General features: G+C 39.7%; 1 protein-coding gene across 7 annotated transcripts in view; it reads left to right on the top strand.

Annotated features, from left to right (window-relative positions):
• Positions 1-27,393, top strand: part of UBE3D (ubiquitin protein ligase E3D) — a 155,285-nt gene extending 127,892 nt beyond the window's left edge. For all 7 annotated transcript variants that reach the window (XM_082731700.1, XM_082731702.1, XM_082731703.1 and 4 more), the window contains one exon: positions 26,832-27,393. In XM_082731700.1, the coding sequence (XP_082587826.1) occupies positions 26,832-26,844 (13 nt within the window). In that variant the 3' untranslated portion in view covers positions 26,845-27,393. The remainder of the gene's footprint in view (positions 1-26,831) is intronic.
• Positions 27,394-27,965: the final 572 nt, after the last annotated feature.

Here is a 27,965-nt window from a genome sequence, read left to right on the forward strand (position 1 = left end):
AAATAAAATATCTTGTGGGATGGCCATTTTTCAATACGGTAGTTATTTTTGAAGTCATGTATTTATATGCGAATTGTGTCTAAACTCACACAGGCCCAGGCCGTGATCTTGATGATTATAACTCAATCTGTAAGAGTGATTGCTTGCCAAAATACTCCTGCTAGCTGCTGCTAATGTTATAACTGGTTTTTGTGATTTCCTATAATCTGCTTTTGCCATATTATAGCTTAAGGTTAATGCAACACAAACAACATTATTTAGGCTTGTGTCTTAGGGGCATGAAGTTCTAATTTTGGGTGAAAATGACCAAATATATTGCTTTCTAAGCTTTATTGCTTTTTTCTAGTTCTCATTTTTTCCCCATCCTAAGTTATCGAACATTCTATAAAACTTAAAACTACTTGTTTCTAAGTATATACTCTTAACTCTATTACCTGAGCAAAGTGGAGGGGAGAGCTCTTCTCAGGTTATAAACAAAAAGGTGGACAATCCACTTGGGGTTTCTGATACAGCTATAGCAGCACCTAGGCCTTTGGGATGAAGATCATCCTGTGAGAAGCCAGGAGAAAGAAAAAAAGTGATTTCTGTTCTCCTCACGGAGTAAGAAGGAAGGACTCAGGTTCTTTTTTTCAGCCACTTTCAGTTTGTGGTCCTTATTTTCTTGCCAGTAGCTGGCGTCCATGAAGATGTGAGAAGGACGAGAGACACCTTGATTGTTAAATATGGAAGTATAGAACAACAGATGCAGTCAGGGGGAGGGGCTTTGTGCAGAGTGCTGAAGATTACTTTTTTTTAAATGGGCGGAGGGCCACACCTTTGTTGAAATACTAGATAGAATATGGTCCAGCCGCGGCTTTCGTTCCTCCTACTGCCAGCAGCAGCAGCTTTCCCTTCAGCAAACTGAGCAGAACACTAATGTGAAAAGCAGGTTTCAAATAAAGCCTCCCTTCTGGAAAGCAAGGTGAGACCACAGAGTTCGCTTTGCCAGCTAGCCTCTCCCTACCCCCACATCCTCTGTGTCTGTACTAGGAGCATCCCAGCCTGTAGCAGCTTGGAAACCCCTGGTCTTACTACTCTTGTCTCTACCCAGCTCACTGCACTTATTTTTGTTTTGCTTGAAGATACTTTCAAGACTATGTCAAACTTTGGACCTTATTCCTAGAAAAATGCACATCTACAGGCATAGCTCAGTCAGTTAAGCATTCAACTCTTGATTTCGGCTCAGGGTCGTGAGATCCAGCCCTGCACTGGGCTCCATGCTCAGTGGGGGATTCTCCTTGGGATTTTCTCTCCCCTCTCTCTCTGCCCCACCCTCTGCATGTGCTTGGTTGAGTTCTCTCTCTCTCTCTCAAAATAAATAAAATCTTTTACAACAAAAAAGATTCTCTCTTTCTCCCTCTGCCACTCCCCTGCCCCACTTAAGATTTTGCATGTAATTTCAGGGCATTCATGGACTACTCACCACCCCACCAGACACACAGAGTAAATTGCCCAGGTCCAAACCCCTTTTAAAATTCAGCCTGAATCTTTTTCACACTAGACATAAACACAGCAGCAAACAGAGGTAACCACCTAAACACACTGTACCCTAGTCATTTTAAATTTCTCTTGGAATGAAAATGTAAGAAACCTAGATTCTAGAATGTTCTAGTCCTGCAGCAGTTAGCTGGGTTGACTTCAGCAAGACATCTGAGACTTCTCTGGACCTCAGTCTCTCTATCTGTAAAAAGATGGGATTTGACTGTATTATTTTTGACATCTTTTCTAGCTCTTTGTTTGTGTAATTTTATGAACCAAATGTAGGTGAACACATGAAATGAATAGTCCTTTCTACAGCCAAACATAGTTTCTATTGCTAGGCGTGGATCATTAAGTCCCTCTTTTTGGGGGGCCCAGTTATCCCTACATCCTTATTATTCTCTTCCTCATATTTCCCTCACCTCCACCCTAAGCAAAAAGAAAATTGATTTATCACCTTCCCTTTTGTTGACTCATGTAAAGCGGCTGACTACTTCCCCTTCCCTGTGTTCAGCTATCTCTTGACAAGTTTGGGCTAGAGAAAGAAAAAGATAATGATGGCAACGAAGGGTCAGTGAACAGTGTGCTCATGTAGGGGGGCATTTACGGAGATAATAAATGGGGTGCTTGGTGAGAGAAATAGCACAACTCAGGAGGGGCAAGCTAATACATGGGATACACTGATTTTCAACCTGTGTCTCCTTGAAATCAACTACATCATTCCCCTCCAGAGAAGAAGAAAATTCCTTGGCTTAGGGTAGTCATTTCTCCTCACCTGTAAACCCCAGTCATGTTAATGATACCACTAAAATTACAATCTGTTGAGCATCAACTTCAAGATGGCACAGTAATAGAAGATGTGTGGATTTTATTTTCAATTAATCATCATACCCACCCTTGGAGACTGGTGCAGCTAGTTCTCTTTTTCACAGAAGGAAACTGAGGCTCCGAGGGGCTAAGAAAAGCCACACAAGCCACAAACCACAGAGCAAGAATCTAAGCCCAAGGCCTTTCCCCTAGACTGTGGTCCAGGCCCACCAGGCCACCAGTTAATAACTAATGAAACTGTCAGATTTTACAGAGTACTATAGAACCACGGCTGCCTTCATGAATCTGCCTGCAGGCAGTTTTATTATTACTGCTCCTCCTCGTTTTCTGCAGGTAAACACACTTTATGAGATAAGCTTCCAACGGAGTGGCGTGTCTAAAATAGAGGCCGACAACAGACCATGTTTCTCTGGATTAAAAAAAAAAATTGTTTTTTTAATTTTCATTTTAATTTATTACTCTGGCACACTGGAAGAACCCAATGAATATGTTGAACAGATGAGTAAACGGATGTGTGCGTGAATAACAAAACAGGTCAATAATCTTGCAATGGTGAATCCAGAAAGCAAAGTTATAGCATTCCAGCGTAATCTGGCTTTATCCTCTACATGTGGTAGGAATAAAATATCCTGTAACTTTGCACTTTGTAACTCTTTAAAGCTCTTGATAGGTTTTTTGTGTTCCATTTCCTAAATCCTTTTGTGCAGTTACAAGTGAAGTATCACACCACTTTTGTTGGAAAAAGGACTAATTTTACATTGTAATGATTGCACCTGCTCTGTGACAAAACCTTAATGTTTTGTTTTTTTTAAAGCCATTTTCTAATTTAATAGCTCAAGGAAAAAGATTGTCCCTAGGGGAACTGTGACAAAACTTTACAATTTGCTCATTGTACAATTGTCCTTCAATGCTAAAATGGGAGAAAAAATAAGGACGAATGTGGAGGGAGAAGGCAGAGAATAAGCTCGAAGGTCATTAGTGACACCAAGAGCAGGAAAAATGATGACGTGAACACAGAAAATCATATTCTGTAAAGAATGGGCAAGAAGAAAGTAAAGAAAGAAAGAAAGGAAAAAAGACAGAGGAAAGCTTTTTTAGTACATTTGAGGGGAAGAGAGGAAGGACGGCACCAAACAGGTAGCTCAGAATGGGTTCTAGCCCTTACCACAACTTTGGAACAAATTTCTTTAAAAATATAGGTCAATAAAAGCACATAGTTAGGAGAGAAGCCTGGGTTCCTGGAGATAATTTATCTCTTTTCCAAGAAGCAAGTCCAGTGTCAGTCAGTCTGTGAACCCAAGTGCCTGATTGTAAAGAGCATCAGCAGTGAATGGGGAAAGCTGCTGGTGTGGGAATCAATGTTGTGTCTTTCTGACTGATGACAGGACAAAGCCTTAGGGAGTGTGGATTTCGGCCTCTCGGGTGAGTTTCCCGAGATTATAGAATCGTGCATGTCAATGTCATGGTTCTCCTTCCCAGTACTGTCTGCCCCTTTTGCTGCCCTCTTCATTGGCACTGGGAAAGGCATTTATTATTCAGAAGGCAGCAGTATTAGTGCAATGCACACAACTCAGATTGTTTTTGCAAGGTCTGTTGAGTTTAAATAGAAATACAGACAGAAATGCTGCCCCATGTGTGCCATATGCTGATTTTAAAAGGTTGCTGGAAATGCTGTAACCTTTAGCCTCTCTTGACTATATTTTGCCTAGCTCAGACTCCTGATAGCAATGTGCTAATGTATGATGATAGGTTTTATTTTCTTGTCACTGGAAATAAAACAACAACAAAACCAGTGGCTGCCTCAAATCCTCAAACTCTTGTCAGTTTAGAAGCAGCATTCCAGTAATGGGGCTTTTTGCTGTATTTGCAAATATTGCATTTCAAAGCCTCACTCTGGTCCTATTCGCGTGTAGGGAGATATTTAGAGAGTACAGAATGAACCAGTGATCGAGTCTTACATTCTTACAGTGAGTTGAAAAATTAAAAAGATTAGGTCACAAAATCCATTCATGTCCAGTCTGGGTTTCTTTTTTTCTTTCTTTCTTAACTTTTTTTTTTTTTTTTGGCCAAATGTTCTTGCTGTGACCTACTTCCGCAGATAAGAAAAATGATTTTGCCATCCTTCTATGACATTATGGCAATGGTGAACTGTTCCCAAGTGTCTTGGTGTAGGTGGCCTTGTGAGGATAAGCATTAATTATTTTCAGACTGCTGATGCATCACGTCTGTGGTGTCTATATTTGTCTTCTAAGAATGCATCATCACTCTCTAATTATAGGTGATCTTGTGGGATTAAATCTTTTGAGTTAAACTGACTAGAATGACACAAAATATGCATGGAAAGCAAACACTTAAAAAAACCGGTGAGCTGGGTGCCTGGGTGGCTCAGTGGGTTAAGCCGCTGCCTTCGGCTCAGATCATGATCTCAGGGTCCTGGAATCGAGTCCCGCATCGGGCTCTCTGCTCAGCAGGGGGCCTGCTTCCCTTCCTCTCTCTCTGCCTGCCTGTCTGCCTACTTGTGATCTCTCTCTGTCAAATAAATAAATAAAATCTTTAAAAAAACAAAAACAAAAACAAAAAAACGGTGAGCTGTGGTCATTGTCAAGAAGCAGACTCTGCCTCAGTGTTCAGCTTAACACTTGAAACAGTCTTCACGTTGTCAATGTTGCCGTCTGCCTAATCCCTACCATTTAAATCACTTGATGATTGAGGCCATCTTTAAGTTCTCGTAGTCAGTATGAAGACTCTGATATCCTGATTCTAATTCTTGGAATCCTATAGTGGTACCCCAACAAAGAACTTTTGTAAGAAACAAAATCACCCCAGAATCCTCAGGACCCCACGTGATAGTTACTTCCTCACAGAGCTGGGAAGGGCAGTGGGGGTCTGTGCTCTTGGTATCAACTTTGAGACCTATGTAGCAATGCTGGGCAAAGCTCCAAGCATAGGCATTTTCTGGCCAGGGTGTTTTGGTCCCATAGTAGAAGTAGTGGAGTACTGGGATAGGAAACACAGAATTCCCATCTCTTTTTAGCTCAATCCTGGAAAACATGATCTTCTCTGATATTCCTGCAGAAGTGAAATAAGCCTGGATTCTAGTTACATAATTCATTAATTTAATCATTTATTCCTTCCAGCCAACAAATGTTTATTCAAAGCCTCCTGCGTGGGAGGCAGGGACATAATAGAGATTTAGATAAGACATCACCATTTCACATGCAAGTTTGGTTTTGTGGGGAAGGGGTAAAAGAATGTTTTTTACTGGGAAAACTGAAACACTGAGCATCAGCAAGGAGAGACATGCGGTCCCCCTTTCAGTGTCTGTGTGCATGAGCAGGGGCTGCTTGGCATGCCAGAGAGCCATGTTACGTGCAAGGTTTGGGAGTTAAAACTCACTAGTGCTTTGTCTCTTGAATCCCTCTCTACAAAGTAGTTTCTCTGGAATCAGTGGTTCAAGTGTCTGATCGATGATGAACATAAAGCTGGAGTATTTGAATATGTCAAGGATAGTGACCAAAGTGTAAGGATGCCTTTCTTGTTCACCACCTACCACTTCTAAAACTCCATGCCATTTTAAACAGTAAAGTTAGGCAGTGGGGGAAGGACTGCATCCAGTTTCGTTCCCCTACTGTGCAGCAGATGTGCCCACAGGAACAACAGCGCAGTGTGAGGTTGTCAGGTTTCCAAAAGAATTTAGCTAATGGGCTTCATTGCTTACAGACCTCGAATCCTGGAGAATCAACGTGAAGGTTAGAGACAAGTATAGAATATCCGGCTTCTGAGAGTGAGTGAGTGACGAAGTTTTTGTGGACCATTTTTTTTTTTTTTAACTTGGGAGTTCTAGTGCTCCACCCAAGAATGAAGCAGCAACTCCTCCATAAAGGGAAAGAAAGCAGATGTGAATGCCTGTGTCAGAAGTTAGTTAATTTAAACTTAAAGAAAAAGTTTTTGGCAAGGGAGAAGGCCAGAATATTGAAGGAGCTCTGCAGCATCTCCTCCAGAGGCATTTCTGAATAATATCTCCTGAATGACATAGGTGTACAAGTAAGCTGACTCAGGGCTGCCTCCAGGCTTAGGAGAGAATGTATTCCAGGTACCACTGTAAGATTAGGGAAGGCCTGAAAATCACGGGCAGGAAGGCTAATGTTATACAGTTCAGATTCCCCCAAGGAAAGAAATGTTTATGAATTTCAACTTTTGTAACCCGTGTCATGAGCTACTCGTTTTCTGCAAACATCAGAGTTAATAGTACCTATACCATAAACTAGTTCACAGCATTACATTTTCGGATGCATTTTTCTTTCCACTTATGAGCAACCTTTTACTTTGACCTGGAAATTTCCTTGGAGATTCAGATAGAACCACACAAATCAGTTACAAGCCTGTTTCTGGGACCTGTGGGACAAAGGGACACCCTTTGGAATTCATCTCCCTGCCCCACGCCTGTGGCTCCTCTCCCTGTGGCTGCCTCAGACCCCACGGCTTGGTGGAATGCATTGCGAATGGGCCCAGCGAGTGTGTGGCGGTCCAGGCTGGGGGAGGGAAACCTGGCCTGACTCACGCGCAGCCTGGGCCCTGGCCCTGCCCCAGTCCCGGGCTGCTTTCTCGCCCCAGGACTGTCTGTGCGTGGACTGTCTAAACATTTCCCTAAGGCCCAAATGTAATCCCCTCGGGAAGTTTGAGTTAGAGTAGGCCAGTTATGAGTTATACAAGCGGAAGAAGGGAAGATAGGAAGAACGTGTTTGAAAAGAGTTACTGAAATGACTCCCCACACCCACTTTCCCCCAGCATTTTTTGGATATTTTCTTAGTCAAGTTTTTATTAAAGTATAATATGCAAGAAAGTACATAAATGTACATCAGTGAATATTTTTTAAGATTTTATTTATTTGAGAGAGAGAGAGAGACAAGGAGCAGGGGCAGGGAGGGGCAGAGGGAGAGGGATAAGCGGACTTCCGCTGAGCAGGGAGCCTGATACCAACACTGGGCAGGGATCATGACCTGAGCCAAAGGCAGGCCCTTAACCGACTGAGCCACCCAGGCACACTCCTCAGTGATTTTTAAAGAAGTAGGTCCACCTGTCTAACTAGCATGCAGATGAAGAAATAATAAATGGAGTGTGGATCCTGACCTCCAAAGGGCATCCTCCACTCTGACTTCTGTCATAAGTGGTGATTATGGCCTAGTCCAAAATATCCTGTGGGTGGAGTCCTACAGGGGTGCCCTGTTGTGTCTGTCTTCTTTCAACATTAGGACTGCATGTGGCGGTCGCTCATGCGTTCCCACTGCTGTATAGTGTGCTAGTTTATGAGCATAAACTGCAGTTCATTCTTCTGTGAACAGACATTCGGGTGGTTTATAGTTTGTCGCTACTGCAAGCAGCACAGCTATGAATATCCCTGTAGAGTCTTTGGTGCTTGTGTGTTCTTTTCCAGCGGATATTTACCTAGGACGAAAATTATGGACGTTCAGCTTTAGTAGATACTTGGCAGTTTTCCGAAGTATTTGTACTAATTTAAACCCACAGGGTGTATGAATTCTGGTTCCCCTAAATCATCAACCACACTCGATATTTTCTGTCTTTTTTTTTTTTTCCCCCTCTTTTCAGCCATTCTGATAAATGTGGTGACAGCTCATTGTGCTTTTAATTTGTTTGCCCTAAGGACTAATGAAGTTGAGCACCTTCTCTGTCGATGGGCCACATGGACATCCTTTTTGGTGTAGTGTCTACTCAGGTCTTTTGCCCATTTTTTAAATGGGGTTTCTATCTTTTTCTTAGTGATTAGTTCTTTGTACATTTTACTCTGTCCTTACTGCTGATGTGCCTGCTGGTTCTGTCCATTGCTGGGTAGAGGGTGTTGACGTCTCCAACTATGATCGTAGTTTCATCTGCTTCACCTTATACTTCTCTGAGGTTTTGCCCCATGTAGCTTGAAGCATTGTTGTTATATCCCTACAGGGTAAGAATTCTGAGGTCTTCTTGGAGAATTGATCCCTTTATCATGATGGTAATAGCTCTTGCATGTCTGCTTTGTCTGAAAATAACAGCTACTCCTACTTTCTTTGATTAGTGTTACTAAAGTATGTTTTTCTCTACCCATTTACTTTTAATCTATGTGTGTCTTTCTACTTAAACAACATTTGGTTGGGTCTTATTTTTTATTTACTCTGACAACCTCTGTTTTTTAATTGGTGCATCAACACCAACATTGGTGTTGATGTTCAAAGTGATGATTTATATTAGTTGAGTTAATATCTACGAATTTGTTGCTGTTTTCTATTTGTTGCCTATATTGCTTGTTCCTGTTTTTGTTTTCCACTCCTTTTCTGTCTTTTTTGGTTTTAATTGAGTATTTTATAGGATTGCATTTTCTCTCCTGTGTTAGTGTGACGGTTATACTTTTTTAAAAAACCTTTTTAGCAGTTGCTCTGGAGTTTACAATATACATTTACAACTAATCCAAGTCCACTTTCAGATAACACTACACCACTTCACAGGAAGTGTGAATACTTTATAATAACAAAAAAATCCTAATCCTCCCTCCTGTCACTTATATCATTTCTGTCACTCATTTCACTTGTATATACATACACCCATACAAGATATATACATAAGCATACATAATCAAATATATTGTTGTTATTACTTTTTGAACAAACCATTATCTGTTAGACCAGTTTAAAAAAAGGTTGTATTTTACCTTTACTTATTCCTTCTTCAGTGTTCTTTCTTTATATAGGTCTGAGATTCTGACCTATATCACTTTCCTTCTAAAGAACTTTTGGAGTGCCTAGGTGGCTCAGTCGGCTCAATGTCTGACTCTTGATTTCGGCTCTCATAGTCTCAGGGTGGTGGGATCAAGCCCCAGGTTGGGTTTTGCCCTAAATGTGGAGTCTGCTTAAGATTCTCTCCTGCCCTCTCTCCTGCCACCACTCCCACCCCCACCCCCAGCTTTCATGCTCTCTCTCTCCAAAAAGAAAAAAAATAACCTCTTTTATAACATTGCTTGTAAAGGCAATTCTACTGGCAACAAATTCCTTCAACTTTTGTTTTTCTGAGAAAAACTTCCATTTCTCTGTCACTTTTGAAAGATAATTTTGCACGATACAGAATCTAAGTTGGTGGGCTTTTTTTTTTCCCCTCAATACTTTAAGTATTTTACTTTACTCTTTTGCTTACATGGTTTCTGATTAAAAAGTGGATCTAATTCTTATCCTTGTTCCTCTATTGTTAAGGGTTTTTTACCCCCTCTTTGGCTTTTTTCAGATCTTTTCTTTATCTTTGATTTTCTATGATTTGAAAATGATGTGGCTAACTACAGTGGGGTTTTTTTCGGGCATTTAATCCTGCTTCATGTTCTCTGAGCTCTCTGTGGTTTGGTGTCTGACATTAATTTGGGGAAAATTCTCAGTCATTATTTTTTCAGGTATTTTTTCCATTCCTTTCTTCTGCTGGAGTTCTCATTACATATGTGTTTTGTAGTTGTCTCACAAGTCCACAGGATATTCTGGGTTCGGTTTTTTTTTGTTTTTATTTTTTTTAATCAGTCTTTTTTTCGTTGCATTTGTTTTTCAGTGATTCTATTACTATAGCCTCAACTTCAGTGATTCTTTCCTCAGCTATGTATGGTCTACTATTAACCCCATCAAAGGCATTCTTCATTTCTGTTGTGGTGTTTTGATCTTTAGTGATTCTTTTTGCTTCTTTCTTAGGATTCCTATCTCTCTGCTACTATATACATCTGTTCTTGCATGTCCTGTTTTATCAGAGTCCTTAGTGTATTAACTGTTGTTGTTTTAAATTCTCAGTATAATTCCTTCATGCCATGCCTGGTTCTGATCCTTGCTCTGTCTCTTCAAAATTCGTTTTTAACTTTTAGTATGCCTTGTAATTTTTTCTTGATAGTTAGACATGATGCACTGAAAAAGGAACTTCTATAAATAAGCGTTTAAGAATATGGTGGTGAGGTATATGAAGAGAGGAAGAATTCTGTTGCCCTATGATTGTCTTAGTCCCTTATTGAGCCTATGCCTCCGGACTGTGAACTACACAACTGTTTCTCAGTATTTTTTCTCCCCTCAGGTGGGACAGAATGGCTAGACCTGACTGGATTTGGCTATTTCCCTTTCCCCAGGTAAATTGGGCTCTGGTAATACCCCAGCAGGTTAGGCTGTGGTTACCTGGCATCCCCAGAAGACAGACCTTGTTAAGAAGAGAGTGCTCTGGTACTTCTGAGTAGAACTTTTCTCCCTTCCCAATCTGGAAGAATGAGAGGATTTTTTTTTTTTTTCTTGGTATTTGCTATGAGAACATTGGTAGAGCCCTAGGAGATGAATCTCACAAATTGTGGAGGCACATTATAATGGATCCCCTTGGAGTCTTTAGCTCTCAGACTTGTCCACACAGAGCCTCCAGCACTGCATCAATTATGAGTTCAGGTTTTTCTACTGTGGCACTAGTTCTCACAGCAATTTCTGCTCCAGTAAGCCACAACTCCCTGTACTCTCTTGTCTCTCCAGTCTTAGAGGTAGTCTTAGAGGTAGTGTCCACCCCACTCATCTTGATCCAAGAAGAGTCATTGATTTTTCAGTCTGTTCAGCTTTTTACTTGTTTGTATGGACTGGCAACTTCTAAGCTCCTCACATGTGGAACCAGAAACTAAAAGCTCCTTCAATATTTTTTTGTTTCAATAAACATTAATTCAGTACAGTTTGGATATGAAATGCATTTATTAAGCAGATGAACTCCTAAGTTTAAAATATGAAAATTTTTTTTTTGCCAGTCTTCTCCAACTATACTCTGGCAGTGAGGAGGGGGTTATTTTTTTTTTTATTTTATTTTTATTTTTTTATTATTTATTTATTTATTTATTTGACAGAGAGAAATCACAAGTAGTCGGAGAGGCAGGCAGAGAGAGAGAGGGAAGCAGGCTCCCTGCTGAGCAGAGAGCCCGATGCGGGACTCGATCCCAGGACCCTGAGATCATGACCTGAGCCGAAGGCAGCGGCTTAACCCACTGAGCCACCCAGGCGCCCCGAGGAGGGGGTTATTGAGGTCTCTTTTTCTTTCCTTCTTTCAGTAATATGTAATATTTAATGAAATGTGCAGCTCTTAAAAACTCAGATGAGTTTTGACAGTTGTATATATACTAGGTTTCTTGGCCTTGGCACTATTAACATTTTGGACTAGATAATTCTATGTTTTAGGGAAGCTGTCCTATTCATCCCTGGCCTCTCCCTACTAGACACCAGTAGCATCCTCCTAGTCATAACAATCAAAAGGGCCTCCAAGCATTGCCAAATGTCCCCTGGGAGGCAAAATCACCCCAGTTTAGAACCACTGATATATAGCCATGTACCTAATGTTGAGAAAAGAAGATATAGATCATATCCATTCCTCCAGAAAGTTTTCTTTAGATTCTTTCATTAATCTACCTTCCCTCCAAAAACATGGTATCTGATTTGTATCATCTTAGGTTCATTTTGCCCATGTTCAAACTTTGCATAAACTGGATCATATGCTGTGTATTTTTTTGGTCTGGTCTCTTTCACGTAACATGATGTTTTTACAATTTATCCATGTTACTGCATTTATCAGTGGTTTATTCTTTTTCGTTGCAGAATAGTCTTCCATTGTATGACTATGCCATAATTTGTTAATAATATTCTGCTGTTGATGGCCACTTGGGTGGTTTCTGATTTGGGGTTCCTGTGCATAAGTCTGCTACAAATACTCTGTGGATGTCTTTTTGTAGACATGTTTTCATTTCTCTCAGTAAAGATCTAGGAATGGCATTTCTAGGTTGTGGGTAGATGTACATTTAACTTTCCATAAACTGCCAAACCCTTCTGCAAAGGGTTCTGCCATTTTATGGTCGCAGAAGGTATGTCTGAGTGTTGTAGTTGTTCCAAGTCATCATCCACAACATCATTTGGAGTTTTCAGTCTCTTTTATTTTATCTGTTCTGGTGGGTATCTCATGATTTTTGTTTGCATTCCCCGGATGACCTAAGATTTTGAATACCTTTTCAGGTGCTTTCTGGCCATTCATCTTCTTTTTTTAAGTGTCTTTTAAAGTCAGTTTATGATTAATTTGTAGGAGTCCCCATTATACTTCCTACCCCGCATAGTAGTCTCAGAGGAACCTGCTTTTGTGCCTCAGGGACTGAGAAACCTTTTGCCATCTGAATATATTTGGGCCAAATTATAAAAAGCATTGTGAAATATACCCTTTCTTTTTTTGTTGTTCTCTCTGTTTCCAAACATACTGTGAGGTTTAGAGAGTATTTTCCTTTAGTGAGGTCAGAAATACTACTAATGAGCCAGACAAGTATATGAAACCACTTCTGTTTTCTTTGGGATAGTCTTTGAATGCCAGCATCCTCACACAACAATCAGCCCTATGTCATCCTTCCACAGTTTTGACAAATTACCAGCAGGGACCTGTCCCCACACAAGGCAGTGAGTCACCTTTGTAATTCTATGTCTAAGAGAGGTTCTTGGTGAGTCTTTTTCTGGAAGCATTCTTTTACTCATACAGGAATGTCTTTACCTAGTTAAAAAAAAAAAAAAAAGTTCTCTATGGAGAAAGATGCCTTTTTCCATCTAAGTTCTCAAAATAGAACTAAGCTATTCCCTTTTAATTCCAGTGGAAAAGGAAGGGACTCATGAGCTTTCTTTGTTTTTAGTTTCTGTCCACCAAAATAATTTGTTGCTAATGTGGTATTTTTTTTAAAACCTGTTCCCTTGCTGACCAGACAAAAAGATTCATCTCTGAGTTGTTTAGTACCTGGTTTCTGAACAGGCTGCCAGGGTGCTTGAAGCTTGGTGTTTTCTCATTGAGCTTTGAAAATGGAATATGCTGAGTCCCAGAGGAAAGTGTCTTATGTATACATGAGGTAACAGGTACAAAGTGTAATCTGTAGTTGTGATCTCTAAATACCATCCCCTTTTTAAAGGAACCAGGTTCCTTGGGGAAATGGCTGATTTTTATGTCTAGGATATGAAATATGTAAGGTGAGGCTGAGTCCTCCCAAATCTTTCCTACCAGCAGGCAAAAAAAAAAAAAAAAAAAAGAAAGAAAGGAAAGGTAAACAAATGAACAAACAAAAAGCTATTACAGACTACTAGGATCCTATCAATAGGACTTAGGCTCCAAGGTGGAAAGATTCTCACAGACCAAGAAAGTACAAGTTGAGTATCAATAAGCATAATGGCTGCATTGGATTAAAGCATATCAAATATATTTTAAATGCATGAGTTCATAATGACAAAAAACTACAAAAACAGTCACCATATTCCAGTCTATGGGAAACCCGACAGGACAAAAAAAAAATCTGCTTTCTTTGAAACATAAAAAGCAAAAGGAGAAAAAGGGAGAGAAGGGGACCTTATGATTTAAAAGACACATGAATTGTAATAATGGGAGCATATTTGGATTCCGATTTGAACAAACAACTACTAAAACATTTTATGGGCTAGTTGTGGAAATTTGATCACCACCTGGATATTTACATTAAGAAATTATTAGTGTTTTAGATGTGATCATGGCATTGTGGTTTTATTTTTATAGTAGTCTCTTTTTAAAGATACATACTGAATTATATATAAAATATTAGGTCTAGGATTTGCTTCAAGAGTTGTGGCAGGGATTTGGATGAAACAGAATGGCCATGAGCTGGTAATTATTGTTTCTGAGTAACATTTATGGACTTATTATACTGTCCTCTTTACCAGGAAATGTTAATATCTGAAATTTTTCTTAAAAGCAAAAAGCTCTTAGGTGTCTTGCAGATTGCTGATGTCACGGGTTAACTGGTGGGAGTTTGAAAAGGGAGGGATTGCTGATAGGGATCACTGGACTTGAGTAAGGAGCCCTATCCTGTTGGGTTTCTTTATAGGGTTTTCAGAACAACATCATCAGTATCCCACTAAATCAACCTGCACCCAACAATTTTCTCTTCCTGTTTGTTTATTAACATCATATTAATGTTAAGAACCTAGGGTTCTTGAGAAAAGCAATGAGGTTATACACCCTTATCTCATACTAGGTTTTAGTTGCCCAAATGGCCTTACTGAGGGACTGCCATCTGGACCTACTTATTTCTTATGGGTTAGAAAGATGAAGACCTCTCAGGGAAAGAAATTTCAGGGAAACTTCTAAAAAAGCATTGTTTCTTTTCAGACATTTTTTACCCCTAAATCAATGGAAAATAGAAAGCATTTGTCAAAAGTGATTAAAGCTTATACCGAGTGGAATAGTTCAGAGACCACAGCACACCCAGTAGAATACTTGTTTATGCTCACAGCCTTTTAGCAATCGAGGTATGTTAAAGACACCCAAAACAATATGTGAGTTTCAAAATTTGCTTCATTCCCCATCGAAACATAATGTATTTTTTCTCTCTTGATTGACTTGGACAAGTTAGAGTCTTTACTCTCATCAGATCAAAACTTGTGTTTTCATGTCTCCTCTTAAAACTCTAATCCTGCAAAAATTATTTCTCATTTCGCTGTGAAATAACCCTAGATACTTGATGTTCCATTTTGTAACTTAACCATTCATGAATTTCAGACCTTTTTCAGGCAAATGGAGGAAAAATTTTTGACTAAGTAAGCTTTCTCAAACACGAGTATGGAGAAGAGATCACCTGTTTGGAGCCAGTCACAAACATGACAAGTGTCTGGTGTAATCCTTGACCAACAGAGGAGGAGGGTGACCCCTTATAGATGAAGAAACTAAGGCATGAAGACCTGACCATGTTGTCTCTGGAAAATACATGTGTTCTTTCTCCTAAGCCAAGGCTGTCTGTCTCAGGTAGATGTTATGTCAGCCCTGACTTGCATTGAATCTTCATTTAGTGATGCCAGCTCACAGAACTTGCATTTTTGTGGAGAGATGCCAAGATCGAGATTTCATAATGAATTAAAGGCCAGCATTTTGTGGCAGTTAGCTGATTTTAAAGGATGCTGGTATTTCCCAACAAAATATAGTTGAACTTTGGTCATTTCCAAGTATTTGATGCCCCAGTAGCCAGAATAGTCTAGTCCACATTATAATGAATGAGTGGTAATAGGTTGTGTTTATATCCACTGATGCATTCCCACTGTTTTACCAAAGATCTTGAATAATCGGCCAGGCTCTTCTTTGTAGTTAATATTAATGATACAGTTTAGATATATTTGATAAGGGCCCGATTGTTGTACATGCAGCCAAATAATTTCATGTATTAAAGACTCAATTGTGTAGTCTTTCATCCTGCATTCAGAGCTGAATTTTTAAGTAGTTTATGTCCCTAGCAAAGGATATGCTAGTTATCCTGGGGTTACTCCCCTGTGAGTGCCACCCATTACACACCTCCAGAGAATACCTACACAATCCTGTCAGTGGCATCTGGGCTTGGGGTTATTTTCCACATAGCAGGTGATATTTTGCACTAAGCCTTCTACATTCTGTATTTGCAGATACCATAGGTTTGCAATATTTCTTCAATATCTGCAATTTTGGCAACTGTCACTGGTAAATGTTATTGTTACTTAGGGTAGTGTAAGCAAAAAAAACAAAACAAAACAAAAAAAAAACCACCAAAAACCACACACAAAAAACCAGCCTTAGTTAAACTTTGGAGATTTCATATATATATATGCCATTTGTACTTCTTTCTTTAATAATAAAGAAGCATAGGGGCACCTGGGTGGCTCAGAGGGTTAAAGCCTCTGCCTTCAGCTCAGGTCGTGATCCCAGGGTCCTGCAATTGAGCCCCACATTGGGCTCTCTGCTCAGCAGGGAGCTTGCTTCCCCCTCTCTCTCTGTGGAGAGAGAGGTGGAGGTTCCTCTCCACCTACTTGTGATCTCTGTCAAATAAATAAATAAAATCTTAAAAAAAAAAAGTAAAGAAGCATAGATTCATTCATGAACAGCAGACAGAAGGAGATACATCTGTAGCAATATTTATAAAATACACGAAACATTTAGGTATAGCAATAATAATAATAATCTCTATTCATTTATTGAGGGGTTCATCTGTTCAGGGGCTGCCAGGCCATTTACATTCTTTATCACTTATCCCTAAAGCCTTCAGTGGTCAGAGTAAGAGGGAGCCAAGGGTCTCAGTGGTCATTTGGCTCAGAGGGTGGGGGCAGGGTGGAGGATGGGGGGTATAGGTTTAGTCTCAGCTTTCCCTTAGTCCAGAGTCTAGATCTTTGCTCTTCTACAGCTTGTAGCTGTGTGCAGACTGGTGCCTTCTCATACTAATCTGTTTTTATATTACTCTGTTTACTATCTACAGCTTTTTTTTTATCTACAGCTTTCCAGTCTTTCCATATCAATTAGAGTTCACCTTCCTCTACCTTCCTAATATCCCTCTGATCTTGTGGCTTCTCCTGGAGCTTAGATGGTGTGCATAAAACTTATGACTCTGAACCTTGATTATTACACGCCCTTTTCTAGTTCCAGACCCTCAGCTGTTCTAGATGTGAAGAAACCCCGTAAGCAGTTCCATGTAAAAGAGCCCCTCTTTGTTTTCTTGGAGCATAAAGTGAAAAAAGGCTAAGCTTGAAGTAAAACATCACATAGCATTATCCTCTTCAGTGTGTTCCCCTCTGTCAGTGCAAGAGTTTACTTTTGTTTCATTTTGTAGTTATAACATCCCCATAAGCCATTCTCTACCTGCCCTTTAAAATAAATAGTGAATTAACAGTTTTGTGATCCTGTTTATTTCTAGCAACTCCAAATAACTGGCTTAAGAAATAAATGCTCTTTATTTAAAAATGGATATATTACCATGTTTTCCTTTTTAAAGATTTATGTGTTCTCAAATATTATATTTTCAAAGTAATGTCTAAGTAGTAAATAGCCAAAGAAAATAAGTATCTGGTTACAATTTGATCCCTTTCTTGCCAATCCTTAATTGTTATTCAGTGATTCCAAGTCATAATCTTTTTTACTGAACTGCCTAAACTATGCCAGTATAACTCATCCTGTTTTTTAAACTTACAGACAAAAATTCCTTTCTGAGATTTTGTGCCAATTTCTCATCTGTCCTTTTGGCTCTCTCCTCATTTGCCAGAGCTTTCTCTTCTAATCAAAGAATTATTTTTTCTTTACAAGAAAGGCTTTAATCTGGATTCTAGCTCTTCTTTCTCTTATTGACGTCTAATCCAAAAGAAGTAATCTACTTTCTTCTTAAGAAATAGAGTGCCTGCATCATTTTAACTACTATGAAATCTGGCTTAAAATTGGAATATTATGGATTCTTCCCTCAACTAAAGTTACTATAGCAATTATCTCTTAACCATAATTAGGTAGATGGGAGCTTTTATGATGGAATGAATACTAGGCTCAGAAATAAAGACCTGTTTGCAAACCCAGTCTTGTTCCTTGCTTATAGTAGTGAGCAAAAGTTACTTATCTTCTCTGAATCTTGGTTTCTCTTTTATAATTTGGGGACAATTAAATTAGATGTTTAATTCAAGTGGATTTTGTAAGGATTTAGTAAGATGAAACTGTGCCTGGTACTTAATTTTTTTTTACTGCATAAAAAACATATTAACATTTACTAAAGAACTTTTACAAACTATTAAAAAAAGAAATTAAACCCTGTTGGTAGGTAAAGAAAAAAGATGTGAATTCAGTTAACCAATTCACAAGAAAAACAAATTATTAAATAAACATTTGGGAGAATGTTTAAACTCAGAGCAATTAAATAAATTCAAAAAGCACTGAGATGTCATTTTTTAAATTAGTGCCGATTAAAAAATAAAGACCTACTGGTGATGACATTGCCAGTTGGTGCAGCTCATTGGAAAAAATATGCATCAAATTATAACAATATTTATACCTTTCAATCTAGTAATCCCACTTTGGAGAGTCAATCCTAAAGGAATATTATAAAATATGGGAAAATTCTAGAAACATAAAACTGATTAACCATTGCTTATGAGCTTAATAAACTTGGGAACAATGTAAGTTTGTAATGGATTAAGTTTGGATGAATTATTTTACGCTATTAAAATAAAATTAGGGACGCCTGGGTGGCCCAGTCCATTAAGCGGCTGCCTTCGGCTCAGGTCATGATCCCAGTGACCTGGGATCAAGTTCCACATTGCGCTCCTTGCTCAGCAGGCAGCCTGCTTCTCCCTCTGCCTCTGCCTGCCACTCTGCCTGCCTGTGCCCTCTCTCTCTTACAAATAAATAAATAAAATCTTTTAAAAAATATAAATAAATAAAAAGAATACTCACTAAGCAACATGTACAAATGTTTATGATATCAAAAAATATACACAATAACAGATATGAAAAAAGTACATCTTAAAACTATAGAGAAATAGATCCAGGTGACAGTTTTTTTTTTAAAGATTATTTATTTGAGAGAGAGGAACAGAGACGGAGTGGGAGTAGAGGGAGATGGAGAGAGAATCTTCAAGCAGACTCCCTGCTGAGTGCAGAGGCCAGTGTGGGGTTCAGTCCCGACCCTGAGATCATGACCTGAGCTGAAATCAAGAATTGGTCACCGACTGAGCTACCCGGGTGCCCGTAGACACAAGAGATAATTTCGTTAGATTATTATAGCATATGTTTTTTTCTTTTTTCCTGTTTCTCCAAATATTTTGTAAGGTGATATTACTGTTTTTTTAAGGTAATATTACTTTTAAGAGTAAAATTAGAATTTAAGTCTAATGTATTCAGTCTGAAAAAAAAATATTTAGTGAGTGCTTATTATGTGCCTAGAAAATCTGCTTTGACATTTTGAGTCTAAAAACATGCCAGAATCTTTCTTCATTATTTACTCCAGAGCAATAAAAAAAGGCAAAAAAGAATGTGCTTAGTGGACTATTTTGAATAAGTAGTTCATATACAAACTAAGATTTAAGGTGCTACTGTGTGTAACCTAAGTGTTTAATACTAGGCTGTCAGCCCAACCCATTAAATGTGATGGTATTCTGTCTCACGATAGCCATCTGCTTTCGGACTCCTTCCAAAATTAACTGGCTGGCTTAGTCAGGTCATTCCACGGAGGAAAATGGGATCTCAGTGATATATTGACCAGAACATCAATGTGGGCAAGATTTTTAATAATGCATCTGAAAGCTACATGTAGAGGTAACTGGACTGAAGTAAGCTAGACAAGGTCATTTGCCAAGAATTGAAGCATGTTTTTATTGTTGAAATTTTTATTGAAATCATTGTAGATTCACTTGTAGTTATAAGAAATAATGTCAGAGATTGCTTGTGTACTTTGCCCAGTTTCCCCCAATGGAAACATCATACAGAACTATATAGTATGGTGTCACAACCAGGATATTGACATGGTACCGTCTCTCCCATCTCACTCACATTTCTCTGGTTTTATTTTACTTCTTTGTGTATGTGTGTACATGTGTATGTTGTTCCATACAATTTTATCACCTGTGTATGTTTGTATTTCTACCTCCATAGTGAAGACATTGAGCAGTTCTATCAGCATTTCAACCAGGATTTATCCTATTGCCCTACAGTACTCCTACCCTCTCTCCCCTCCCTGCCACCCCTAGCCCCTGGCATCTGCTATCCTGTCATATATTGTAAAATTTTCTCATTTCAAAATGTTGCATACATTGAAACACAATAGAAAATCCAGAAAATAAACCCACAAGTGTATGGTCAATTAATCTTCAACAAAGCAGGAAAGAATATCCAATGGGAAAAATAGTCTCATCAACAAATGATATTGGGAAAACTGGACAGCTACATGCAAAAGAATGAAACTGGACCACTTTCTTACACCATACACAAAAATAAATTCAAAATGGATCAAAGATCTAAATGTGTGACCTGAAACCATAGAAATCCTAGAAGAGAACATACGTGGTAGCTTCCTTGACATCAACCATAGCAACTTCTTTCCAGATAGGTGTCTTGAGGCAAGGGAAACAAAAGCAAAAATACACTGTTGGCACTACATCAAAATAAAAAGCTTCTGCACAGGGAAGGAAATAACAAAACTAAAAGGCAACTTATGGAATGGGAGAAGATGTTTTCAAATGATATATCCAATTAAGGGTTAGTATCCAAAATATATAAAAACCTAAAATTCAACACCCAAAAAACAAATAATTCAATTAAAAAATGGTCAGAAGACATGAACAGACATTTCTCCAAAGAAGACACAAGATGGCCAACAGACACATGAAAAGATGCTCATCATCAGTTGTCATCAGAGAAATGCAAATCAAAACTGCGAAATGAAAACAATAAGATACCACCTCAACACCTGTCAGAATGGCTAAAATTAACACAAGAAACAACAGGTGTTGCCGAGGATATGGAGAAGGGGGAACCATCTTACATTGTTGGTGGGAATGCAAACTGGTGCAGCCACTGTAGAAAACAGTATGGAGGTTCCTCAAAAAGTTAAAAATAGAACTACCTTATAATCAAGCAGTTATACTACTGGGTATTTATCCAAGGGGCTCTCTATAGCCCTTTCCCTAAAAAGTGTGGTAAATCAACTTGTGCCTTCTTCCTGCTTGGCAAAATTCTGCACTCACGCACTTGAATAGTTCTGGCCCCAGGACCATCCCTCACAGCATTACAATTCTGCCTCCTTAATGTGTTCATAGCACTTTCTCACTGTTAACCAGGGGGACTCACAGCCACAGCCTCACAAGCTAGTCTCTCCTGCATCCCTGACAGTAGGCTCAGAAAGCATTTTATCTGGCATGTTTCTCACTTGCTTGCCTTTCAGAAGAATTACTATGTACGAGTAAAATAGGAATTTAAAATATCTAAGCAGACTGAAAAAAGATCTAAACAGACTGAAAAAAGTCTGTTTAGATGGCAGAAACCAGTCATCTGCTATAGGCAGGGATTTTATTTCCCAGGCGAGTTCAGGGTTCAGATCCCCACCTGGGATTTCGAATTGGACTGATACCCCATGTATATTGCTTGTGCATGTCAATAGTGAGAAAGACAAGTAAGAACGAGCATAGCTTTCTTTAAAAATTACTTAGTAAAGTGGTTTTGCTGCTAAATATTTGTCTTAATACTGGAGGAAAACACTTCTGTGTTTCGGAGCTCTGATAACTCTAGTTCTGACAGAACTTATGTGGTCTGACGCCTGTCACCAACGGGACAGCACAGTTGGGTTTTCACAGCCCCATGTCCATGCCTGCGCTGGTACTTTGAGGTCCCCCCTGCCGACTTCCTGCAGTAGTTATTCTGTAGGAATGAGAAACTCCAAAGACTTTTTGATTCGTGAGTGGTGGTGTATGTATTGTGGTGTACAGTTTTATATCATGCAGTTGAACACCCACCCAGAATTAATTTATTTTAACAAATGCATCTTGTGCTTGAGGCCATATATTTTCACGTCACATGTAAAGACTCCCGCTATCTAAATATTGGCCCCATGCATCTGCTGCCATTAGCCCACTTACTGGGTTTGCTTCCCAGAACTGGAAGCTTCAGTGCTGGCATCAGAACTCATGGTTCACAACAGTGTTACAAGAGCACCGTCCAGTTTCAGCAGTATTTGCCACTGTCCCCTTATTCTGCAAGAACTGATGAGAATGTTAAGGCTGGAGTCTACTTGCTTGGGGGAGTAGGACCAAGATCCAGTAACTGTCGAATCAGTCCACGTTTGCAGCCCTGTCTAGAGAGGAAAGGGCACCAGTCTTCCTCCCTTCCCCGCACATAACCTCTCTTCTGATACTTGACATACTGTGGACTTCCACTTAGATGTCCACTGCAAAACAGTCATGCTTACCTGCTTCCCCCGTTGATGAAAATTGGCAGGCATTTTATTTACATGTAAGTTATCATAGTGCATCCATGGCTTAGAGAAAATACAAGGTCAATGTTTCAAATAATTCACAGATGTCCGTCTTCTTTTTTCCTGCTTTCTAAAAGCCCTTACTGATTTTATGCAGACCGTGGAGTTGGAAGACTGTGCCGATGTTCCCTTAGTCTAGAGTTTCAGTCTACAGTTAAGTGGACACATAATTGCTGTCATTTTAGAGGGACAGGCTCTTCTTCCTCATTGATTTGTTTCTCTGGTCTTTTTTATCCCTCCTGTTTGCTAGTTATTCCTTTAGCAAGCCACCGCCCGTGAGAAGGAAAGAGTGTTTGCCACGCCGGGCCGTGCCAGCTTTTTGCCTCCCTGTCAACACAGTATTCATAATCAGAGTAATAATGACCTCTCTCAGGGTCCTGCCTCAGAAATCATCCTTCCTTTCATAACCCAAGAATAGTTTTTTTCCTCCCAGCAGGCATTAGGCATCCATCTTAAACTTATCCCGCCTTATTAGAATCATCTCGTTCCCGGGCTGTCTCCCCCACTGGCAAGTTAGCACTGTGAGAGAGGATGCCTTCTCAGTGTGGTCTGTGACTGGGTCAATCGCTGGCACCTAGACGACATGCCATGATTCAGTGACTTGAATGAATAAAGCCAGCCTGCGGCCCCAGAAGGGAATACCTTATCCTATTTACCCAACTTAAAAAGTAGAGTCCAGGAACTATCGGCATGGGCTGGACCCATGCTGAATTAGTGAGTTAGTAAAAATGGCTTCATGTTATGTAAGATGTTACATATATTTGACAAGTGCTTGAAAGAGTCATTTTCTGATTTTTTATATTTACATTTTATTTTTTATTCTGTAAATGAGGTTTGATTTTAGAAACTTGTTTTATAATATAAAGTATAAACTCTCTTTTCCATGCCATTAAAGCATTCTGTTTCAGAACATAACTTTGAACATGAGCCATACCTACACAAAAATACATATTGAAGGCATGCTTTTATACATTTATTTTTTAAAGTCTACAGCACCCTTGAAAAGGAACATTTGGGTATGGCTGTGCTTATTCTAAAGAGTCTTTTCTAACGCTTACAATTATTATGAAGTTCACATTTTCCAGTATTTTCTGTTTTATCTGTCTTGTTTAGCACACCTCAAAGCACTTAGATAGCCTTTGCTTTTAATGCTAATGTTATCTTGTGCAGCCTACCTTAACAGCATATTTTTTTACTGATTGAAATTTCAAATCTGTGTTGAAGAATTGAATTTAATAATATGAATTTGTTAACTAAAATGAAAGAACACTAAAAAGTGTTTAACATATTACATAAATTTATGGACGCATTTTAAACTTAACATCTGGTCAAGATATCATATCAGCCTAGCCCTGTTTGTTGTGGTTGAAGAAGATTGTTTTTAGGTGATGACTCAAAGCAGAAACATTTATTTAACTCTTAACTTCCTCTCCCTCTTCCTATTCCCAGCTTTCCCAATTCAGGTGCACAGAATATGGAGACTCCAGAGACTCCAACCTTATAGCCAACAGGAAAGAATCCCTCTTTTCCTTTTTTTTTTAAAGATTTTATTTATTTATTTGACAGAGAGAGAGATCACAAGTAGGCAGAGATGCAGGCGGGGGGAGGGGGGAGTGGAAGCCCAATGCGGGCCTTGATCCCAGGACCCTGAGATCATGACCTGAGCCAAAGGCAGAGGCTTAACCCACTGAGCCACCCAGGCACCCACTTTCCCTGTTTTATGATAATAATGCATACTTTAGTAACTATATGTTCCAGAAATGTAACAGTGGAGCCTGAAGCTGTAGCTTTACTTTTGAGAATAAAACTAAAAAGATGAAATACAGGGAGTTTTCTCAGTGTAATGAAACAAAATTATCCTCAAAATAAATGGCAGTTATGGAAAACAATTTTTGCTGTCATGGATAAAAGTTAGAGAACACAAAATCAGTGTTTGACATACATTAACTCACAGTGTTTTAAATAAAAAGAAGCTAAAGTGCATTATACAGTACCTGTTCCTAACGATGATTGCAGTTTCTTGTTATGAAGTCCGCAAAATACGTTACATACTTAGCAGGCAGAACTATGAAAACCAGAGATGAAAAAAAGACATAATAGGTCAAATTTTTTTTTTTTTTTTAATATAATTTTTTATTTTTTATAAACATATATTTTTATCCCCAGGGGTGGTGATCCAAAGGTCAAATTTTAAAGTTTTTCTTTTTAGGTCCAGGGAGTGCAGTGCCATTTTGCATTATTTAATCAGCACAGTCTCTTATGCAGCTGTTCCATCCCAAGTTCATATTCACAGGCATGCAAAAGAAAATAAACCTTTGTTACTTGAAGCAATAATGAAGATTAAAAGTCCCCAAACCTCTGCAGTTTACCTCATTCATCTGAAAACTTCTAGTGGGAAAAGCATGCATTGAGAATCAAAATTTCTTCCTCAGTCCGTGATTGCCACTTAATAGCTCTGTCTCCTGAGTGAGACACTTAATTTTTCTGAGCTTCTGTTTCTTCATTTGGTTTATGTAAATCACAGGTTGTGCCAAGGGTGAATACATTCCAAAGAGGCTTCCTATGCTATGAAGTGTTTTGCAAGTGTTGGGTAGATCCTGTTATAATTCCCATTTTGCAGATGAGGAAGGGCTGAGAGAGACTGCTGACAAGTTTGTTGAAGGTCTCATGATTGGCGAATAAAGATCTAGTTTTAAGGCACCTGGGTGGCTCAGTTGTTAAGCATCTGCCTTTGGCTCAGGTCATGATCCCAGGATTCTCGGATCAGGCCCTGCCTCAGGCTCCCTGCTTGGGGGCTCCCTGATCTGCGGGAAGCCTGCTTCTCCTCCCTCCCCCTGCTAGTGTTCTCTCTCTGTGTGTCACTCTCTGTCAAATAAATAAGTAAAATCTTTTAAAATAAGAGAGAAATCTATTTTTAAGATCCCGTGTCTATAATGTTGATATTTTTCAGCATCAGTACTATTGACATTTTTGGACTGATAATTCCTTTCTTGTGGGGGCGCTGTCATGGGCAGCATCATATGTCTAACAAAACCCCTGGCCTCTACCTCCTAGATGCCAAGAGCATCTCCCAATTTATGATAACCAGAAATGTCCACAGGCGCTGCCCCATGTCCCCTGGCAGGCAAAATTACCTCAAGTTGAGAGCCACCGGTCTGTGATTTGAGAGCTGAAGTTATTAACAACTTGGATGATGACATTTATCAGTATTACCATTATTCTGAGTGGTTACTGATCGGAACACTCCATGACATAGCAATTTTCCAAATTTTTAATTAAAAAAGGAGATACCTGATTTTCATCCATGGTTTCCCTATTTCTGAATATGAACAGGGGCATTGTCTTCTCTGGAAGGTCCCCGTGAACCGTTCCTACAGAGGCAGAGACACTGTCTATAGTGAGCCAGAAGTCACACTGAGCGACCTTCCCCTCTAATTCTGTGGCCAGCCCCTCAGGGGCCCCACTGTTGTCTCTTGAACTGCCACTTCTCATCTGGTAGATGCATGGACCCCTGATATCACTGAAGAGGCACAAGAGAGAATCCCATGTATTTTCATACCCATGATCTCATTTAATCTTCACAGTAAGCCCTTGAAGTTTGTATCTATTGTCTGCATTTACATTTTGTTTAGAAATCTTAATAACCTCTCTTCGTGGCCTGCTCCTTCAACTTTGGTGTCCTCACTGCAGAACCTGATAGAGAAAACTCAGCAGGAAGTTGATATGGAAACTCAGCAGGTGCCTTTCTCACCAGCACTGGATGAAGAGTAACATCCTTCTGAATTACTCAACATAAAGCAGATGCTTTCTGCCCTGCATGACTCTTCCTTTTTCCTTTCCCCTTAACAAGTATCATTAAATACATGCCTCCTTTGACTGCATTTTGGGGACTTAAGAACCAACTGTCCAAGAGCTGAATGTGTTTATTTCTGTTGCTCACTCTTCCCTCTGCCCAGCAAGGCCAAGCATGAGCTTGCCAGGCCTCCCACACTCCCCCATCTTTGTCACTAATCTGCAGTCTGCTCTCTTCCTGATACTGGCACACTTCCCAATTTATTATCACCACTGAATGAAAACATTCTAAACTTCTATGCTTAGCTTTATTGTTTGTTTCTCTGTGGTTTAAAACTGTTGGGAAAATAGATGTATTTGATCTGGGCCTCATTCAATTTGTAAGTAGACTTGCCTGGATTTTTTTTACACACTAAGTTTTAAGATCAGTTGCTACTGACAAGCACAATAAATATAACTGAATGTGATGAAAAGCATTGGCATGACTGAAGAGAGGCTAGCCTTGGGGAACTGGACATGCCCGGGAATCTTCAGGACTCAAAATTCTGCTCAAGGAAGGGCCAACACAGTCATTGGGACCAGTGATTCCCGAAGAAGACTGGATCACTTCACAGCAGTGCAATCCGAGTGTCAATTAAACTTTTATTTATTTTTTTCTTTAAAGTGCATGTGAATCATGTTAGTTACTCCATGGTTCATTAAAAAAGGAGTAATTGGCTCCTGCTGTAAAATGGCAGTGTCTGGCCCCATGAAGAGTCATTTTTCATTCTTAGATCAGCTTGCATTCTTATTGACCGGATTTAACGGATTCTGATTTGATGTGCATGTAGCCATTTCATCGTGTTGTATAATAAAGCATCATGGGTTTTTCTTGCTTCTCCAGGTGGCCTTTTTGAAGATGTAACTGTTGGAGCTGAGGCCTCCTCTCCCCACAGACAGCTCTCCGGCTGGAGCATGCGGGAGGTCCGTGTTCTGCATGGTGGGCCGTGGTCACAGACAAAGGTACCAGAGCTCCAGAGTCAGTGTGTGGCATTGAAGTTGTGAGTTGGTCTGTTGCCATATAGTCTCTAAGAGAAGAGTTCACTTCAAATGTAACAAGAAGTAAGGTAGTAAAGAATGTTCAGTAGCAGAGAAGTTATGACTCTGTTTCCCACAGAGAGAATATTCAGGTATGTGCTATGTCAGCAACACCTGGAAGGATGTTCACTCATGGAATCCCATCTGTCCTTTGGGGGCTGCAGTGGGGACTCTGCTGGTGGAACCGAATGTTAACTGCTATATATCTAAGCAGAGAGACTTATAAACTGCCCATTCAGTTTGTGGAAAACAAATTTTTAGAAAGAAAAATACAGAATTTTGTATACCTGATTCAGAAGGGATGCTCTGTGAATAAATGTGTGTTGAATGAATGATTATCAAATTAAAGGTTTTCCTGTGTGTGCAAACCTGCACGTGTTTTTTTTTTGTTGTTGTTGTTCCTTATTCCCTTTACCAAATACTGTGGCCTGTCGACTAATGGACCTCACTAGCCTCCCGGTACAGAAGTGTCTTAATCCTTGTGTGCCAAAGCAGGTGGAGAGGAAACCCTGGAAGGAGAAGGACAGAGCTAGAAGGAATCCAACAGAGCTCGGGTGAGCTGCTGATTTCACAGAGAAGGTTCTGTCCTTGCCTGCTGTCACCGTCTCCGGGTAAAGCTGGGATGGGGGCGGAGCTGGGCAGATCTCCTTTCCCACCTGCAGTCAAGAGGAGGGGTTGCGTCTACATCCAGCCTACTGGGGTTCATCCGAGCCTGCAGACTACCACCACACTCTCTCCTCCAAACACACAGGGTTTAACCTCCTCTAATTTCCTAATACTCAAAATACCAGTGTTCCTCAGCCTTGTGCTTTGCAGAACTTTTTGTTTCACCAAGACACTTGCCTCCCAGCCACACAGCATGGTGGGCTCTTCTAATCTGTCACTGGCAGACAGGCAGAGGCATAAAACCCATCTGTTTGACCTGCAGAGCCCCTTTATT

The sequence above is a fragment of the Mustela nivalis genome (genome assembly GCF_964662115.1).
Source record: "Mustela nivalis genome assembly, chromosome: 5".
In the NCBI taxonomy this organism is placed as follows: Eukaryota; Metazoa; Chordata; class Mammalia; order Carnivora; family Mustelidae; genus Mustela; species Mustela nivalis.